The 20,721-nt window shown below is 48.9% G+C and overlaps 1 protein-coding gene across 1 annotated transcript in view; it reads right to left on the reverse strand.

Moving 5' to 3' along the window:
• DOC2B (double C2 domain beta) overlaps positions 1 to 20,721 on the reverse strand; it is a 137,787-nt gene that overhangs the window by 9,296 nt on the left and 107,770 nt on the right. Inside the window, 1 exon segment of the mRNA XM_032793091.1 lies at positions 20,294 to 20,451. Coding sequence (XP_032648982.1) covers positions 20,294 to 20,451 — 158 coding nt within the window.

The raw sequence follows: 20,721 nt of genomic DNA on the forward strand, positions 1-20,721 counted from the left end.
ATGCCTTCATCTGGTTTCCAGTCCACAAAGACTCTGCCAGCTGCTACAGGGATGCAGCCACCAGGGATAGGAAACTGCACAAAGATACTTTTAGCACTGGGTGTGTGGGCATTTTTGTCAGACCTCTGAGCTTCAGGCCATACAATTCTATCAGCAGGAGCCTTGTTTGGGGTGTCACATCACTTTAAAACAGCTCTTTGGGTCTTCAGTACTGGAAGTTTGTTTTGGGGAGGGAGAGCCCACCCTCTGATGGGGATCAGCACATGGGCACTAACCAGCACAGCATGCATGGCTATCCCAGCACTTGTCGGTGGAAATTCAGTGACCGAACTCCACGGTGGAATCAAAAGTTATCAGTGGTCCCCAGTCCCTGCACCTATACAACCTGTGCACAGTTGATAAGAGACAACATACAATCTGAGAAGCCCCAGCTGGGCAATAGATCAGTCAGGCACTAATCAAGTTGTACTTGAAAGGGGAGGTCAAATCACATTGAGAAAGATACAGATTTAAAACTGAAATAGAACCCAAACTGGGCTGCCACTTCCCCCATGATTTACTAGAAAGGCTACCAAAGCTGAGGGCTGTTTTCCCCATCAGCTGTATTTATAGCCTGACTCCTATTCCAAAGGGGAAAGCAGCAGCACACAAATATTGCATGGCACTCAGACAATATTTTAATATTGGGTTGCTCTATGCCATGCACATATTTCCTCTGCTCCATTTACTATGCGGGAAGCTCTCTGCTTCTCCGGATGCTAGAAACTCCGGATCTGAGTCTTCATACGATAGTATTATGGTTTGGGAAGCTCCTTGGAATATCACTGTCTCAAGCCTGGTCTACACAAGAAAGGGGTTACAGTATAGCTATACTGAAACAGCTATACCAGCCAGTTCTCCTAGTGGAAAGAGAGCTAATATCAGCTAAAAGAGTTATTGTGCTGGTACAGCTTATACCAGTTCCCTGAATGAAATAAAATATTCTGGCACAAGAATATATAACAGTCTGCACTGGGGGTTTTGCTAGCATAGTTATGTCACCTAGGGAAGTGATTTTTTCACACGCCCAGCTGACACTGCTATGCTGGCAAAACTTTTTTTAGGTGCAGATCAGGCCTAAGAAACAGCGCTGAGAGGGGATTTTCAGAAAAGCACGTTATTTAGCAGTAAGAGCTCGTCTACATCAAAATGTAGGACTGGAATTTACCTCAGTAGATCATCTAGTCCAGTCCCCTGCACTCCAGGCAGGACTATGTAATAACTAGACCATTCCTGACAGGTGATTGTCTAACCTGTTCTTAATCTCCAGTGATGGAGATTCCACAACCTCCCTAGGCAATTTATTCCAGTGTTTAACCACCCTGACAGTTAGAAGGTTTTTCCTGTTGTCCAACTTGAAGATCCCTTGCTGCAATTTAAGCCCATTGCTTCTTGTCCTCTTCTCAGAGGCTAACGAGAACAATTTGTCACCCTCCTCTTTGTAACGACCTTGTATGTACTTGAAAACTGTTATGTCCCCCCTTAGTCTTCTCTTCCCCAGATTAAACAAACCAAATGTTTTTTAATCTTTCTTCATAGGTCATGTTTTCTAGATCTTTAATCATTTTTGTTGCTCTTCTCTGGACTTTCACCAATTTGTCTACATTTCTCCTGAAATGTACCCAGAACTGGAAACAATGAGGTGAGGTCTTATCCTCACGGAGTAAAGTGGAAGAATAACTCCTCATTCTTGCTTACAACACTCCTGCTAATATATCTAGGTGAAAAGTTAGCCCAAAGACCATTTCAGGTATCCTGTATCAAAGTACATTTTCAGAGGAACAAAAATCCTGCAGCCCAGAGTATTTATCAATTTGGAAGGTAAAAGGTCACGGAAATAAATCTACTCTGTCCCGCTGGAATCTGCCCTGAGGAATGAGGAAGCTACATAAATCACATGCCACTGACTTATGAAATTGGCATCTCTGCTCTACATGTTCTCCTTTAATTGCTTATAGTTGTCACAGCTGGAAAGGGTTTGGCAAGGAGAGCCACCATGCGAATGGCATAGCTATTACAAGGGAAAACAAGACAGTTTGCCAGTGAGACACTAATTAAGTAGGGAGCAGGGAGCGCACTGATCTCCCTTTGATGAAGAAATGACACATTGTTACCGGGGTGGGATCACACTCAGAAGGGAGTGAGATGCAGACTTGATGCACTAAACATCCGAAAGTCCTTTGCAGGGGTTGGGAGAGAGTTGTGCGTGCATACACACAATACACCCACCCTACCTCCTCTCCAGAAAGTGCTGAAATAAATGCTGAGTCAACACGTCTTAATTGTCTTAGGGCTAGTCTAGACTGGAAATGTTAAAGCGCTGCCGTGGCTTGTGTGGTCGTGGCACAGCGCTGAGCTCTCCCAGTGCTCTAAAAAACCCACTTCCACGAGAGGTGTAGCTCCAGAAGAAAGTGTAACCACCACCCTCTTCCCTCAAGTGGCCTTCATCTGCACGTCTTGTCTTGCTGAGAGCAGTGATGTTGATGTTGTACCTCGAGAGTTCTCAGGTGACAACTGCTGTTCTGTGTTCAAGTCTTTCACTTTTTGAGTCATCTAGTAGGGTACGGACATTCCAAGTTGCAAGCAACATTTTTGTTTTTTGCCCACATTGGGAGTGATCCCTCTGGATGTGGTTATCCTGTCAGGTATGGTGGGATAGCCTTCTCCTTGGGCGGCCACCTTGACATGGTGGAGAAGCTTGCCTATTTATACTTAAGACCCTAAGTGCGATGCCATCAGGAGTCCTGTACTCCTAGTGGTGTAACCCATGGTGATATGGTCAAAGGCGAGGTATTAGACAAAGTGCAGCCCAACACAACACAACCCAGTATAAGACTGCAACGGCAGAGCAGGCGGATGAAACAGAATCACCTCTCAACAGCTGCAAAGATGGATGAAGGCTATCACAGAAAAGAACCGCCCCCCCCCCCCCCCCCGGTCTTCTTGGACCTCCTTGTCACCAGACACAGACGTCATTTCCGCCAAGATTTGTATGGCTGGTGATGTGCAACAGCTTCCCCATATTAAACTACTCATGCGCAGGCTTCTCTCGCAGGAAGACTTTTTTCCCCACCTCTACGCATAAAAGTCCTGCGGAGATGGGTGAGGTGAAGTGATCACCAGGAGTCCCTACTCACGGACACATATGCAGGCGGTGACCACAAGATGGTCGTCATATGCCCCTGAACTGGGATGGGGGGATTTTCGGCGGCAGCGGTCACAACTGAGCAGCCTTTTTAGGAACCCCTCAGCTCAACTCGTATGGGGAAAGGGCTAGAAAAGATGCTCCAATATAAGTAGTTTATATGTTATGAGAAGTTGATGTATAGTTTGTTTGTCTTTGTCTATATAATAAAAATGAATAAAAAGTTAATAGAAAAAAAAGAAAAAGAAACCGAAACCAAGGAAATTAACAAACAGCATTCTGAGAAGGGATTTTAATAGAACAAGACCACCTTATGGAACACAGCAAACTTCCTTTGTGGGATAAAACCATATTACAAGATTGAATCCAATGGTCTCAGTCATTGCTCAGTCAGTGTCAATACACCTGACTTATTAATAACTAATCTACTATGAGCACAACAGCCATTTCACTGCCACAGAGCCTCAAATGTCGAGTTCTGGGTGTTTCTCTCTCATACAAATGGATTTAAAATTGAGGCTGGCAGGACAAGCACAGCAGAGAAACTAGCAAAAGCTGAAGCAGCAACAAGAAAAAAAAAAATCAGAACTGTCACAGGACTGGTACAAAACACACCTGCACTACAAGGCCTTTCACAGAATAGACTGTCTTAAAAAAAAACAACCCACACTCAACCTTCCAGCTAATAAATTAGCTGGAGGTTTCCAGGCTGCTGTTAAGAGCGATTGACTTCAAAAGAAAGAATACGTTTGCCTTAGTTCTTCTTAGCTGTGTAATTGCCATTTGAATTGTTGTTTACTCCTGACCATGAGCACATGCTAAGGGAACAGGATACTTGGGTGGGGAAGAAACTAGCAGGTGTTCCAAGTAAGCACCAAGTTAGGTGAACGCACAGCCCACATGCAGTAGTACAAAGACATGATCCACACAGCAAAACAGCTTCAAATCTCCATTTTACATGCCAGCCTGAATAGAGCAGCACTCTTCTCCTGAAACCAGGTGCACTCCAGCTGAACCCCAGTTCAGCAAAGCACTGAAGTATGTGCTTAACTTCTAGACCCAAAGCATAAGAGCAGCCTCCACCCTCTTGGGGTGCCTGTACAAAATCGCTGTAGTGCTCAGTGCTCCAGGCATGCCCCTTCTATCCCTGCACACCCCCCTGGGATGCACATTGCCCCTGCCCTAGGAGATTTCTTTCTGGCCTCCTTTGCTATGTTCAGATATAAAACCCCATGCCTCAAGGCAAAAGCCAATTTCTAACTATGAGGGAATGGATTTAAATGAGGGCAGATTTCCCCATGTGCCCACTGCAGTGTTCTTATACCTTCTTCTTAAGCATCTGGTGTTGGCCACTGGCAGCGATAGGAAACTGGATTAGCTGGGCCTTGGATCTGACGCTGTCTGGCAATTCCCATGTTCCTAGACATTTCCACAGCAGCCTGTTGGAGCCAGGTCTAGATTCAGCCCCACAAGGCGTAGATCTGCTCAGTTTGGAGGTGCCATTTTATATGTGCACTCCTCTGGCTACACCCAGCACTTCACCCTTCCAGAAGTCTGGTCCTGAAGAATCATAACTCTTGAAACTAAAAACTCTCACTGATTTTATTACGCTCTCTCGGAGAAAAAACAAACAAACCACCCTGCATCTGAAAAGCTTCTGCTCCCGACAAGCCTACTGGCTCTCAGAGCCCACATAGTATCATCTTGGCAGTGTATTCGTTTTGCAGATCCCTGATGTCCTGGTTGGTTATGGCGCTGGGAGCCCCTTGCAGGCCCCTGAGAGCCGCCACAGCCCTTACTCATCAGGGGACCACAACCTGCTCTCACACACTTCCAACATGGGAAAATCACTTAGAAGCAAAAACTGATTAGGCCCCTAATTACTCTTTGCAGAAGGTTTGCCAGGTCTGCTCCAAAGGCCTCTGCCTACTAACCCCCTCCTAGAGCTCCCAATAGTCCCTGAATACGACTCCACTGATGGCACAGCTTTTGGCAGGGGTGCCTGGATGGATGCATGCACGCACATGCTCTACACTGTATCCACTGGTCTGATAGTGGAAACTTTCCCCCTTTGTTCAGCTCTTGCTGCTGCCCAGTCCTTGGGGGCCCAATTATATCACTGTGCCGGGGGCTCAAGAGAGAATGTTGGGGGCATTCTGTTGAGGTCTCAGAAGGAGAGGGACTGGTGTTTTTAGGACAAGGAGTGTCACCAGGAATGCTGCTGCTGCTGTGCTTGAAAACCAGTCACCTTATAAACCAAACTGAATAAATATCCTACCGAAGGCAGCTAATGCAGTGGGTCACTAGTTGGTCCTTCCACTGGTATGCCTGGAGGAATGGCTCTGAGTTTGGAGGAGACTGCATTCACTTTCTGCTCTTCACAGCTGGTGAGTGTTTTCTCCCCATCCGCCCAACCCTCCAATAAACTGCAGTCATGCTAAGGGAATCAAATAAAAAAGATTTTTTTCATTCATGCTAGTTCATGGCACGATCACTTTCATTCAACATCAAAACACCCAGTCTGAGGCTGGCGGGATCAGTGCCAGGAGCCAGACAGCAACATCTCTGGAATGGGAAAAGATTCCTATTCAGATGGCATCTATCAGCAAGCAAAGCACTTGTGTGTTCCTGCAAAGAGCATGCGGCGTGTTACAGTGCGGCAAAATCTCCAGCAAAGAGCTGGCAATTGAAGCCCTGCTCACTCTGCTTCAATATGTTATCAAGCTTAGCTGCAACAGAGCACTGGGAAGAAATGTCTGATCAGATCCAGGGTGAAAAGAGGAGAGGGTAACCTATTCAGCACATCGCCTCTGAAACCAGTTTGGGACTATAGGTTTGATGGCTAATGGTGCAGTAAAGGGCTGGGGGTGAGACATGGTTTGAACAGCTTGTGCACTAGAACTGGGCTCCTTTGCCACAAGATTTGCATCAGGGATGGGCAACCCACTGTGGTAAGATCCACCCTGGCCCAAATGTTTGACCTGGAGGCCACTTCATAGTCTGCCAATAGGCAGCTGGGCTGACTGGTCCAGCAGCAGCTGCCTCCTGAAACAGAGCCAACTCTGAATGTCAGGAGCACACGGTCTGGGGGGGAAAGGAGGGATTAGAGCTACACTTACAGTCGGTGGAGGGCACTAAACAGAGGGAAGAAAGAAGAGGAACAGGGAGAAGGGATGAGGCAGAAAGCTAGGAGCCATTCTAGAGCCTCTTGGTGGCCCTGTGTTCATTCTTGTGCCCCACTGAAGTGGTACAGGGAGCAATAGGCATCTGAATACCCCCTCATTCCCTGTGAGCCCTACCACCTGAGGGATGGGGTGGCCCCCACCAACAAGGTAGGTTTGAAATCTTTACTGAGATCTCCCTGTGGCAACTGAAGGTTGATGCCCACAGGTCTCTGTCAGTGGGGAACTGCAAACCATGAGAAAGAGTAGCCACAGAATGTGCCATGGAGGTGTGGTCCCTGTCTCTGAGATAAGAGGTTTGATAGTGGCTATCTAGTGGATTTACGGTACATCCCTGTTTATCCAAATAGTGTGGGAAACCTGTTTATCCCACGCTCAAATATCTGAAAGCATTGGACAGGCTGAACTGCCATTTCATTGATACAGAAATAAAGGGAGTAATGCAGACATTTATTTAATACTTTGTACTGTATTAAAGCGTAAAACACTAACTTCCTTGACACTGTCCTGCCAATGGTCCTGTTGTTGCTGAAATGGGACAGGTCTCAGGGCTTGTCTGCACTTACAGCAGAAATAATAACAACAGCTCCCACCTCCGCATGCAGCACTGACATCTGGGATGGGGTGGGAAGGAAAAGTCTACATCTTGCCTGGTAAAGCACTGTGCACACTTGTGCTTAGAAAGCTTCCACAGGCTTGGCCTAACTTGCAGCACTTTTCTGGAGCGAGCCTGCCAAGTACTGGGGAATGGCTGTATATTGCTTTTTACTAACCTAATAGCCAGCACTAATCACTGCCAGCCAACCCTGCTATTGGACTGGCTAATTCTCACACACACTCTCCATGGGGGAAACTAACCTAGAAGAAAAATGTTGGCAGGTTGTTTATTTTGTTGCTTGTCTACATCTCTCACAGGACACGCAAGTCTTGTCTTGCTAGAACTGTCATCTAGTCTGTGTTTGTACAGCGCCTGGCACCATGTGGTCCCCCACCTCACAGAGGCCTAAACACACTATCAAAATACAGAAAAACAACAACAGAGAGTCCTGGCCACACCAAGGTACCAGGGCAGGAAGTATTGCATAAAGCAGGCAACAGACATGGTACAGCCTGCTCAACCCCATTTATTAGCAACACTCGAAGCTCTGCTTATTTGAAGACAGCCACCCCACCTTGCTAAAGTACAGCATTAATCACACTCGAGAAGAAAAGAGGGAACAGCACGTAATGGCTTCATCTAGACTGTCAGACCTGAACACAGCTGGCCTGGAGAGTAAAGCCATTTAATGGGCTAATGGGATCGTGCTGCAGGAAGAGTTCCGGATAGTTAGTGGGCGTCCCATCCTCATCTGCCTGCCTTGGAGAGGAACAGCTCTATTTGGAGACATAATGAACTGCTGTGTCTGTAGCTAAGCGCCAGCTGGACTCACATGCGCCTGGATTAGACAGGCCTTGCCTACACTGGGAATTTGCCCCCATTACAGGAAAAACCTTCCTAAACCACAGTTAGTACCATGGCAACTGACCCTTGATTCTAGCACAGTCACCACTGCAAATTCTCTACACACGGGGTTTCGATAGTACAGGTATAGTTAGAATGAAAGCTGTCTGGGGCAGAGACTGCCTCGTTGTCCGGTTTGTCCAGCCCCTAGCATAATGGGGTCCTGGTCCATAACTAAGTTTCCTAGGTGCTAGAGCAATAAAACCCTGAGAAACTCCAGTGTAGACAAGGCCATAGACTGGGACTGCAAACTCATCCACCATGCACACATCTGATCAGCATCTTCTGCATTAGCCACTAGGGGAGAAGGAGAGAAGCGTGTGTTCGGATATTGGCATAACTTTAATAACACTTCTCATTCTGCTACAGGGGATTAGGAGCACAAATCCCCATGGATTTTCATTGGCACTTGGGCTTCTAAATCATGTAGGCACTTAGAAACTCCCATTTGTAATAAAAATCCCAAGCCCAGGGAATCTGGTGAACTTTGTTTTCCCCTCTCCCCCTTTTAAATAAATTAGCATCCATTAAATGTGAAGGTTAAAAAGAGCAAGAAACAGAGGATTAAATTACACAAGGCAGGTTTACATGTACATTATTTTGATGCGCTGTAAAATAATCACTGGGGAATAACATGCTTGTAAAGAAATGCAGTCTGCTACCATGATGTCCTCATTTGCATATCTTAATGAGATCAGTTAATTTCAACTATGTGGGGGTGGAGTTTCCAAACAGGCTGGCCAGACTGAACTCAGATTACATTTTGTTCAGCCCTAGCAGCCATGCCTCTGAATTGGGGCCCACATACTGCAGGTTGAAAAGGTTCTAGAGGGTAAAAGCACAGTCTGCCAGGTTAGCACAGGCACACGCATCGTTCTGGGGCGAGTCTTGTCTGCAAGACCTAAGCCATGGCTACACTGGAGAGTTGCAGCGCTGGTGGTGGTTTTACAGCGCTGCAACTTAGTAACTGTCCACACCTGCAAGGCACATCCAGCGCTGCAACTCCCTGGCTGCAGCGCTGGCTGTACACCTGGTTTGCTTGGGGTATAACGATTGCAGCGCTGGTGATGCAGTGCTGCTCTGCAGGTGTGGCCACCGAAAGCGCTGTTATTGGCCTCCAGGGTATTAGGAGGAATCCCAGAATGCCAGTTCACAACAAACCGGAAGACCAGGCTCCCCGGAGCTGCTTATCTAAAAAACAAACACAGCTCCTGTTTGCTCGAGAAGAGGCAGGGGAATTGCTTTGGATGTTCACAGCTGTTTGCTTGAGTAGGGAGGGGAGGGGGGAGTCCGTGGTGGAGCTCGCGTGCATAATTTGCATTTAGTGACTAAGAGGGGTGGGGAAGGGCTTGAAACTTTTAAAATGATGCATGTGGTGATGTGTACGTTCAGTCCTTAGAACTTGCAAGCCAGGAGCTGACAGCTCCAAAATCCACTCTCTCTCTCTCCCCACGCTCCCCCTCACCTCCCTCTTTTGAAAAGCACGTTGCAGCCACTTGAACGCCTGGGTAGCTGCCCACAATGCACCATCCCAACAGCACTGCAAATGCTGCAAATGTGGCCACACGCAGAGCTGGTAGCTGTTAGTGTGGCCACACTACAGCGCTGTCCCTAACAGCTGTACGAAACCAGCTGTAACCCCAGTGCTACACACCTCCAAGTGTAGCCATACCCCTAGAAGTGACAAGGTAGCAGCTGTCCTGCTTTTTGCTATGATAGAAAGAAAGGAGCCAGGCAACGCTGAGCTAGTGGGATAAACAATGCAAAACCTAGAAAAATACAGGAGCTTGAGAATGTATGTGACAGTTAAGAAAGCAGAGAAAGGCAGAAAGTGCATTTGTTTCTTCAAGTGATGTTAAACAGAGCAGGAAACAACCACAGGTAGTTTGGACAGGGTTCTCTAGTCACCATGGAATTCGCAAAGTGAGTGGGAAAGAACTGAGGGAAGAAGTGCCCGCGTGGACACAGAGGCGAGATTTTCAGCTCCATTTAGGCACTAGAATAAGCAGCCAGATTTGCAGAAGAGCTCAGACACGGGATGCATGCTGGGTGTGGATTCTTTAAAAAAGCTACAGGAATGTCAAATGGAACGGCTGGGTGCTGAGCACTGCTGAGCAGCTGACCCCATCTGTCTATCGGAGCATTTCTAATGCATCTATCACTGTCGTGGTAGAACGGAAGCACAACACAAAGGCTCGCATTCAGTTGTCTATAAAGGACTCTGCTTTTCACTAGAACAGGGCCTCATCCTCCCTGATTGAACTAACCTCATTATCTCGTCTATCTTGCTAGCATATAATATACCTGCCCTGGAAATTTCCATACATGCATCTGACGAAGTGGGTATTCACCCACGAAAGCTCATGCTCCAAAACGTCTGTTAGTCTATAAGGTGCCACAGAATTCTTTACTGATTTCACCCCTCGTCATCCACCCACCTCCCCTGGGCTAGACTAGATGAGCATGTCTATGTTCCTACTGCATAAGAACAACAATACAACACTGAGGGCTGTTTGCTGCTAAGCCAAGCCATGAATAACGGGAACACTGGCTAGGACACAGACGGAGAACGTGTTCTCTTTACTCCTGGCACTGGAACTGTGCTGGTAAAACAAAGTGCAGTCACATCGCAACAACTCTGCCAACATTTACTTCTTTGTCTCCTTCTCCAAACCCCTCTGTCTTTTGCATTTAAACAAAAAGCCCATCCAGAACATATTAGCATTAATTGCTGTGCTGTGAGTTTAGTGACTGACAGACCTGGCAACCAAAGTATTTTACTGAGTCACAGGACAGAAGCCTACACTTATAATCTAGATCAACATAGCTACATCACTCACTAAATGTACACCCTTGAGTGCTGTAGCTACACCAACGTAGTCTCATAGTGTAGCTGTAGCCAGAGGCAGTGGGAGCCTCTCACAATCCTGCCCTGCCAACACTCCCCAAGGCCCATCTAGAGGGCTCCCTGTAAGGCTGACAGAAGGGAGAGCTCAGTCTCCCTTAGCTCATTCAGCCCTTGGCTTCAGAGGAGACTGTGCAACAGGGGCTGATTAGTGCAGTTTGTGACAGTGGTGGTGTCCCATTGACACTGGGAAGTGGAGCAGGATTCTCCACGCTGATTTCACACATATCAGCCAGGCTACGAGGCTTTTTGTACGGTAAAGACCGTGTGGAACATTTCCCTAAGTTGGCCATGTTGAGCTATCTCCATCTCACCTTTTCCACTGTTGGTGGGAGAAGGAGATAAGACTGGGATGCCCATCAACGATGATTGTGGGCTGGCACCAGTGTAAATGAACCCCACATACAAATGACCCTTTGGCTATTCCGTCATTACATTCTCCAAGGGAAAAAAATATTTATTGGGAGAAACATCATCCAGACCCTTGTGTGGGAACAAATCTTACAGGGTGAGTAGATTGGGATGCAAATAAATAGCCCGGTGAATTTCACCTTTATGTCTGCTCATAACAGCTTTTGAACCTTCCTGATTTCTGCATTTGCTGTCATTTGTTTGCCAAGGATTTTCTGCAGACAGGGATCCATTTGTGATTCACCTTTGTGAACACTGGTTTTGGAATTGTCACCAGGAGTAAGAGCAACAAATGGTGGAGAAATGGAAATCCAAACACTAATAGGGCTAGGAAGAAACTCCTTGTAGCCTGGTTATCCCAGAACTGCAGGGTGTCTTTCATCCTCTTCTGAAGCAGCTGGTGCTGACCTCTGTTGGTGCTGGGATAGATGGCCCACTGGTCTGATCCAGTCTGGGAATTCCCATGTGACTCTCGGTGCTTGTCCAGGCGAATGGCTATCTACAGAGTGTAAAGATGAAACTTATAAACTCTCCTGCCTCACAGTCCAAGGTCTCTCATGCGATCTGACAAACCCTCCTCCCCCCTGCTCTTAGGATGTAACACTCACTTCATACCTGCTTTTCCATCTGTTTTCCCATCACTCTTGGAAACAATTATCTTTGTCCAAGCAGCACTTGATCTATGCACAGCGTTCCCCTTTCTATTGTCTCCAGGTAGACACAAGAGCACTCAGAACCATGCACAGAATGAAAGCTGCCAAGGCCGACCAATGCCACAGGAAGGTAGTCAAGGAGACTCATTGGTGTTATTGTCCATCTCAAGCCCACACAACACGTCATCAGCAAAGATAGAACGACAGCTTCTCTCTGGCTGATAGGCTGTAAATTCTTCCTTGTCCTGCGAGAGTATTCATGCCCTGGTGAACAGGGGCGCCATCTGCTATCTGAGATGAAGAGCCTCAGGCCTGGTCTACACTACGCATTTATACCAATCTTACCTGCGTTAAACCGATTTAACGCTACACCCATCCATACAACGAGGCCCTTTATATCGATATAAAGGGCTCTTTAAACCGGTTTCTGTACTCCTCCCCGACGAGAGGAGTAGTGCTAAAATCAGTATTACCATATCGGATTGGGGTTAGTGTGGCCGCAAATCGACGGTATTGGCCTCTGGGCGGTATCCCAAAGTGCACCACTGTGACCGCTCTGGACAGCAATCTGAACTCGGATGCCCTGGCCAGGTAGACAGGAAAAGCCCCGCGAACTTTTGAATTGCATTTCCTGTTTGCCTAGCATGGAGCTCTGATCAGCACGGGTGGCGATGCAGTCCCAAATCCAAAAAGAGCTCCAGCATGGACCATACGGGAGATACGGATTGATTGCTGTTGGGAGACAAAATCTGTTCGATCAAGCTCGTTACAGAAGACGAATGCCAAAAGCATGTGAAAAAAATCTCCCAGGCCATGAACAGAGTCCAGAGCACCCCCAGTGCTGTGTGACAAAGGTAACAGAAAGCCAAAGAATAAATGGCGCTCATGGAGGAAGGAGGGGGACTAGGACTCAGCTATCCACAGTCCCGCCAGTCTTGAAAAAGCATTTGCATCTGGCTGAGCTTCCCATACCTGTAGGGTCCAACACTTTGTCCAGGGTGGTCAGGGTATATCTCGTCAATTTACCCCCCCCCCCCCGTGAAAAGAAAAGGGAAAAAAAATCGTTTTGACTTTTTTCCAGTGTCACCGGTTGTCTATGCAGGCTGCTGGTAGACGTGGTGCGTGGAGCAATGAACAGCAGCATCCTCTCCCCTCCCTTCCCAGGTGGCAGACGGTACAGTGCCCGGTAGGACTGTAGCCCCGTCATCATAAGCCGGTGAGTGGTCTGGCTGGCCTTCAGGTGAGGGTCGGCTGGGGGTGCTGGTAAAAAATAGAATGACTTCCCCGTCATATCCGGCAGTAGTACAGAACAGACTGGGAACTGTCCTCATCATAGCAACTGGGGGTGAATTCCCCATCAGCCCCCCCCTTCATGTCCTAAAAAAAAAGATTCTGTACTGCCTGACTATCATAGCAGGGCAGGGGGATGCTGGCTCTCTCCCCCCCCCCACCATTTAAGGTCCTGCCTGGGAATCATAGCAGCTGAGGCTTCTCCCCCTCATATAATCTCACTAAAAAGTCAAGTGTTCTTATTCCTGCATTCTTTGATACTTCATCACACAAATGGGGATCCTGCAATGGGTAGCCCAGAAGGTTGGGGAGAGGGAAGCACGGTGGGGTTGTGCAGGGGCCCCCCTAGAATGGCATTGCGCTCATCATTTCTGTGGGATCTGACGTGGAGCCGGCTTGTCGCTCTGATACATGGTTGCCTCTAATACACTGCCCCTTTCTAGGCAGGACTGACTATTTTTAGATACAACATAAGAAGCGAATGACCAGGAGGTCATTCCCATTTTTGTCTTTGCGCCCCTGCAGACTTCAGTGAAAGGTTCAGCCAGGGGCACCATGATAGCCAGCAGACGGTACAGAGGAACAGATAACCATCATCTCATTGCCAATTTACACGCAGCAGACGGTACAGAACGACTGGTAACTGTCTTTGGTACCTTGCAAAGGCAAATGGAATGCTGCTGGTGTAGCGCTGCAGTACCGCCTCTGTCCAGCAGATCCAGGTACAATACGGTGACAGTTGAAAAGGCAAACCGGGCTCCATGGTTGCCATGCTAGGGCGTCTGCCAGGGCAATTCCAGGGAAAAAGGCGCAAAATGATTATCTGCTCCTGTTGCTTTCACGAGAAGGAATGAGTGATGACATTTACCCAGAATCACCTGCCGACACTGTTTTTGCACCATCGTGCATTGGGATCTCAATCCAGAATTCCAATGGGCGGGGGCGACTGCGGGAACTATGGGATAGCTATGGGATAGCTACCCACAGTGCAACGCTCCAGAAATCGACGCTAGCTTCAGTACATAGATGCACACCACCGAATTATTAAGCTTTGTGTGGCTGCGTGCATTCGACTTTATACAATCTGTTTTACAAAACTGGTTTATGTGAAATCAGAATAATCCTGTAGTGTAGACGTACCCTCAGAAAGCTATTGTTTTTGTTAGACCGTAGCTGTTGGGTATCCCCCACCAATATCATAGTCATAGTGATAGGGTGGCAGATTTCTAAAACAACTGTTTTCTTTGTATTCCTTTAGCTTCTTCCACCCTGAGGCTGGGATCTCCAGGTACTGAGCATAAATTCACAGACTGAACTTTCCAAACCAGCTATAGGGTTTGGTCCCCCAGTTCCTCTTAATTTCCTATGAGAATTGGATGCAGAACTCCAACAGATAGATTTGAAAAATTTCAGCCTTAGATGTTAAGGCCAAATGGGGCATCACACAGGCCAGAGACCCTCACCTAGTGATTCCAAACTCTCCTGCAATAATTAACCCATGCAGCTCCATGTGAGACAGACAAGCATCATCCCCTATTTTATAAGTCTCTCCTCCTTTCAGAGTGGAAACATCAGCCGCTGTTAGAAAGCCATCCTGCTTACCCCGCCCCAGAATGCATTCCTTAAGGGATAAACCAGGGCGACTGGATTGATGGGGGCCCATCAGTATGCAACCCCACCGAGAGAGATCGCCAGGCAAGTGTTTGAAGTACAAACGGCGAGATAACCAGGAGGTATTCCCATGTCATTAAAAGTGGTTAGGCTGCTCTCAGTTTGCATCAGTGCCTGTACAGAGCCATTATGGAGATTGGTTTTGCTACTACCATATAATTGTCTCTCAAAATGTCATTGCAACTGAGCACCATGCATTGGAGGGGGCTGATCACATATGGTGAGAGCTACAGTGTTAGGTTGCACAGCACTACCCAGCTCCTGTTATTAATATGATGGTAGCACTAAAGGTCACGATTAGAGATGGAGGCCCTGTTGTGCTGAGCACACTAGAGACAGCCCCTGCCTGCCCAGCTTACTGTACATACACACACAGATGTAACCCCCAGTCACCGTTCACAAACTAGTATAGGGTCTGCACAGCTCTAGTGCTAGCCTGGCTCTTTAGCTCAAGTTGTCGTCTCATGAGTTTAGCACTGGCCCCTCGCTCAGTCCCTGGTGTTGGACAAGAGGTGGCTGTCACAGAGCCATCCACCCCAGGCCAGCACTCCATGGCCAGCATGTCCCCCAGACCCCAGCCTGGGCCTTTTTATTTTTCGTTTTGATTATGGTTTGCAGAATCCCTTTGGCAGGAAGGAAATAAAAGCCGATCCTGTGCTAACGCTGCACCTGCTCTCTGACACAGCAAGAGAGAAAGAAGCATCTCAATTCACATCTCTGTAATTTAGCCACGTTAAGTTTATGGTGCACAAATGGTTTGTACCTTCTCCAGACATTACCGGGGTGGTTTCCCTGGGGGAGAGCCTTTGGTTTCCCTATTTTTTGTAAACTATTCCCCAAGGAGGATAATGACCACTGGGGAATTCACATAAAAGGCTCTTGCAGGCACTCTGTCACCCTACAAGCATGGAGTGGAATAGCAATGAGGTCAGGGAGCGCATGTGGGTGTATTCCGACTCCGTTCAAACAGACCATTTCTCCAGGGGTAGGGGAGCTGCATTCCAGCCTTTACACATCAGTCTTTCACAGGGCAAGAAGCTGGGTCCGCCTTTACTGAATAACAGTTCTTTCCCAACAAACGATCACAGGCTCTCAGGGTGCAAGACAAAAAGGAAATGTGCCAACAGGCCAGCCCAAGAGCGAGGTGCAAGTACGTCTGGTGCCTCCCACAGATCACAACCACTTGCTTCTCTGTTCAGGAAACTGGTGAGTTGATGCCTTATATAGTATTTTGCAAACCTCAACATTGGCATACACAGGAATCGTTTCATGCACTGGCTGAAATGCAGCCACCTCTGGAGTGAAACACACCAGCTGCTAAGTAGTGCAGCTCCGATTAGGACAGGAAGCCTCTGTGTAACTGACCTGAAAGGGGTGGCAGGTAGGCAGAATGTAATTACCCAGTTTGGGACTGAGCCATAGATTCTGGGGTGAGCACCACCTCTAACACATAACACATTCAGCAGCACAGAGTGCCCTGGCCCTCTTGGGTGTCCATGCACCCCCTGAAGGGCAAGGACTCGGGGTGGGGTGGGGGGAGGGGTACAGGCAGGTATAGTATTAAGGACCCAATAGGCACAGTGCGAGCTAGGAGGAAGTTGACGTCTCAGCAGTGCTGTATTTCTGACGTGAGCAGATCCTGGGCTGGAACAGCAATAGCAGCTACCTGCTGTTTACAGGCCAGCGGATCCAATTATTTGTTAAGTGGTGGGACAGAGCTGGATGGGGGGCGGGGAGGATCATTCTGAACTGGGGAACTATGCACCTCCTGCCCATGAACCATGGCAGGGAGGGGTCGGGAGATCATAGGGATACAGGGTTTTTGGCTTTTTCAGCCTGGCTGATTATCTCAGGCCACTTGCCATCCCCGACCTGTCCCTGCACATGAACCACCCTGAACTGGGATTCAGCATACACTATCGCCCCAGTGGCTGCAGGCTTCTTGCATCACGCCCAGCACAGCCTGAAACACACAGGACTCCTTGGTTTGCTATGGGTGAGACTTTCAAAGGGGCTGGGGATGCCCAGTGCTCACTGAGATCTAACAGGAACCGGATGTCTGAAACTACCGATGCTTGAAAAATCTCGGCCTGTTTCTACAGAGGCCTCCCCTGTGCTAGGTGCTGCACAAATACATCCCTGCCACGGGAGGCGTCCAAGGCAACAGAGAAGACAGAAGAGGTGGATGAGAGGATCAGGTTGGGAGCAGACAGGACAAAGGAGCAGCAGGAACCGGAGGCTGTAGAAGAGACCAGCCATGTGTACAGTTCACAGATGCCAAGTCACAAGCAAAGAAATCACCGCGTCACCTCCAGCTGCCCTTTAGCCAGTGCTGTCCTGATTACTTACACTCACCAGCTGCTCCCTTAGCCCTACATCACTGAGGGGAGTGCCCTGCAGGTCACTGGCCTGGGGCCCTGGAGGAAAGAGGCAGGAAACTGAGCAGGAGCCAAAATCGTAAACCAGAAAGGAGGCACCTGCCTGTGACGGGACGGCTGAGTTCTTACTTGGAACCAGCAGCTAAAAGGCTCCATGTCCGGCTCCCAGTCCCTCTAACCCCTGCCCAGACCCCGAGGTAAGATTCACTCTAACATCAGGGCTTCAGTATCACACCCAGTTCGCTCCCAATTCACAACAGGGTGTGTCCTGGCCGCAGCCTTGTCCTTAGCAGATACTTCTGCACATCACACAGCCCCCCCACGCCCGGCCACACATGGGGAAGTTTGTGCTCAGGGCTGTGACAGCAATGGGGTGGAGATTAGGAGGGAGATGCTTTGGCAGAGCTGCGTGGCTGTTTGGCAGGGATCCCAGGAGTGGCTGCAGGACACAACTGAGGAGCATCGGCAAAGGTACTGGTGCAGGGGAGAGCCCAGGGCCGAACAGCCGGGGGGCTGCTGGTCAGGAGCGAAGAATGTTCAGGGGGATAAGTTTGCTGCATTGTGTCTGGCTCCATTCGCTGCTGTCTCCCTTTCACCGCCAACTCAAAACCAGCCTGCTGCATAGCACATACTATGCTTTAAAATCTATGAAAGGGAAAGAACTGGCCCGATTTATTCTTTGGACTGAATCTTTCCAGGCTTCCCCGGCACAGGGAAATGAGCTCGTATTATGCAAACTATCAGGTTTGCTGAATTAATTAGGGCCCTAATCAAGATCTCAATTATTCCCCCAAACTCTCCCCTCCCTTCTCAACAGCCGGAGGCCTCTGATACAAAAGAGAGGGAGGAAATCGCAGTGCTGGGGCTCCACAAACACACACGCCCCCCACTGCCACTGGACCACTGCAGCTGCTTGTAGCTGTCAGCCACCATGGGGTGATGATGGGAAGCCTCCCAGCCAAACAGCAGTGCCAGACAGACCCCTGGGGTGGGGGATCTGTTGCCCCTGGAGATAATTACCTCCAGCTTTGTTGACAGTCTCACACAGCTTCCGAATCAGACTCCCAGGACCCCTGCTGCTCCAGGAATTGGACAGAACAAATGAAAGGGAAGCTGTGACTCATTATTCCACTGCAGGGCATTAATGAGGGAGCCAGATTGGAGCACATCACCAGACCCTCCGGGACCTTTCCCGGGCACCACGTGCTGTTTGGGAGTGGGGATGGGGGACTCCATGCACACTGTTTTGCTAACCATCCTCCCACTTGTTCAAGGCTCCATTCACCCAGCAGCTCCTCTGGCTCTTTTACAGTGCACGGACTCTGCACTCCCCTCACTGAGAAGATTCTGCTGCCTCCCTAACCCCTTTAGCACCACAGCACGTCAGCATTCCCGTTCCGAGATCCCCTCGCCCACGCAGTGCTTGGTTTCTCTGCTAATGGGCCACGCTGTAGTTTGGGAAGCACGAGTCCTAGCAGGTTTACGTTAACATGCCCTAGTAGTGTAGGTGCTTGGCCAGGTAAGTGGCGCATAGACAAACGCCTGCTTATTCTTCTCCAGGATGAGGAACCTGGCAGCACGAATGGCGCTTTTCTCTGCCGTAGCACCTTTGACCCATGGATCTCCAAGAGCTATACACTGCTACGCCCTACACTGCCTCTCTGAAGGAGGTGAACAAAGCCACCCCCGTTTTTCAAGGCCACACAGGTGAGTCAAAGGCAGAGCTAGGAACAGAACCTGGGAAATTCTGACTCCCAGTCCCCTGATCTAACCTTCTAGGCCTCCAGAGCGTGTGCCAAGGTGCTTGATCTGACCACACATGCACCATTGGCTCACTCAAGCGCTCATCAGTGCGAGTGCATCAGAAGGCAGAGCATGCAGGGTGGGGACAGTCTCCTGTAAGCTATTCAGGCTCCTCTCAAGGGATTAAATCTTCCTGTCTCATGACACGGGCATCAGCCCTGCATAATGTTTCCTGATTGCCTTGCATAATGACTTAACTGTGCACAATTAAATCATTACATTAGGTTGCAAGGAAAGTCACTGGATCATGTCAGAAGCAATTGGCTTATCACTGTCCCCACACTGGTGACTATAATCACATGTGGCCACCCGCTTTATGGGACAGCTGCCCCGCCTCATCTGTTATTGCAGCTTTACGACTCAAATAGCGAGGCAGCTCTGGCTTGCCAGAACCAGAGGACGTTGCTGGCTGCAGGTGCCACCCAGCTGCTTCTGCAGAAGGTGCTGTTATGCCTCTGCCCTTTCAAGTGGCTATTTCCCTGCAGCCCCATTGTCTTGCAGCTGTAGCCAGGCAGCTGGGATTTCACAAGAGCTTCTGAAAACCCCACAGCTGCCTGTCAGCATATTTAGGCTCCTAAATACCTTTAAAAATCTGACCCTAGGAGACTTGTCACCCAAATCCCACTAGCACCCAACAGACACTGGGCTCACTGTAACAAAGTGAGCTGTAGCCCACAAAAGCTCATGCTGAAATAAATGTGTTAGTCTCTAAGGTGCCACAAGTACTCCTGTTCTTGTAACACATGGGAAGCCTTTTCCGGCTGAGGGTGGGGGAGGGGAGCAGTTTATTCCAAAGTCCTGGTCCGGGATATGGAAGGGACAATCAGGACCTTGTCCAGTTCCAAGATTTCGCCTGCCTGCGATACACCAGCCAGGCCACACGTCCAGCAGTTTCCTCCTCACTGGGCCGGCTCCCAGGCCTGTGCTATGCAGGGGGTCTGACCAGCTGATCGTAATGGCTCCTTCTGGCCGTAGAATTGAGGAATCATTAGGAGCTGGGCACCTCTGGCTCTTGTGACACTCCCAGTCCCGGTGTGCTATCCAGCCAGGCCAGGGGTGGCTACCACCACCCTCCACTCTGCCAGCCTTGCTGGCACGCGCTGAGTCAGGAGACGGGGCATCTTCTTCTGGTCCCAGCACATAGCCCCATGGTCAGGTTAGTTCAACGGTACCTTCCCCCACGCCAGCTCTGCACGGGAGGGGGGCCAGAATCCCACCCCCAACAAACAAAGCCAGAAGCAAGCCCTCGCCCTTCCACCTGGTCGCTGGAGCAGATAGGCCCCCTCCACGTTCAAGTCGCGCATCACTTACTTACGTTTTCACATAGGGGTCGGAGTAGCCATTGGCATCCATGGCAGCCAGGTGTGCACAGCGGATGATGCCGACCAAGAGGCCTTGCTTCTGGGAGCTGTACTTGAGGGAGATGAGGATCCGGCCGCGCTCCTCCAGGGACTTGTCTTCTGTTTTATCTATCTGGGGGAGTTGGGGGAAGAGAAACAAGCACAACTCAGTGAGCTGTTTGTTCCACCCACAACGAAACATCCCATTGCCACCTGGAACATTTTTAATTTTTTTTTAATATTTAAAAAATAAAAGGAAAGAAAACTTCAAAATGACTTTTTGTTTCATAGACTCATAGACTCATAGGTCAGAAGGGACCAATATGATCATCTAGTCTGACCTCCTGCACAAGGCAGGCCACAAAACCCTGCCCATACACATTTATAACAACCCCGAACCCAT

This window comes from Chelonoidis abingdonii, chromosome 20, assembly GCF_003597395.2.
Source record: "Chelonoidis abingdonii isolate Lonesome George chromosome 20, CheloAbing_2.0, whole genome shotgun sequence".
Taxonomy (NCBI): Eukaryota; Metazoa; Chordata; order Testudines; family Testudinidae; genus Chelonoidis; species Chelonoidis abingdonii.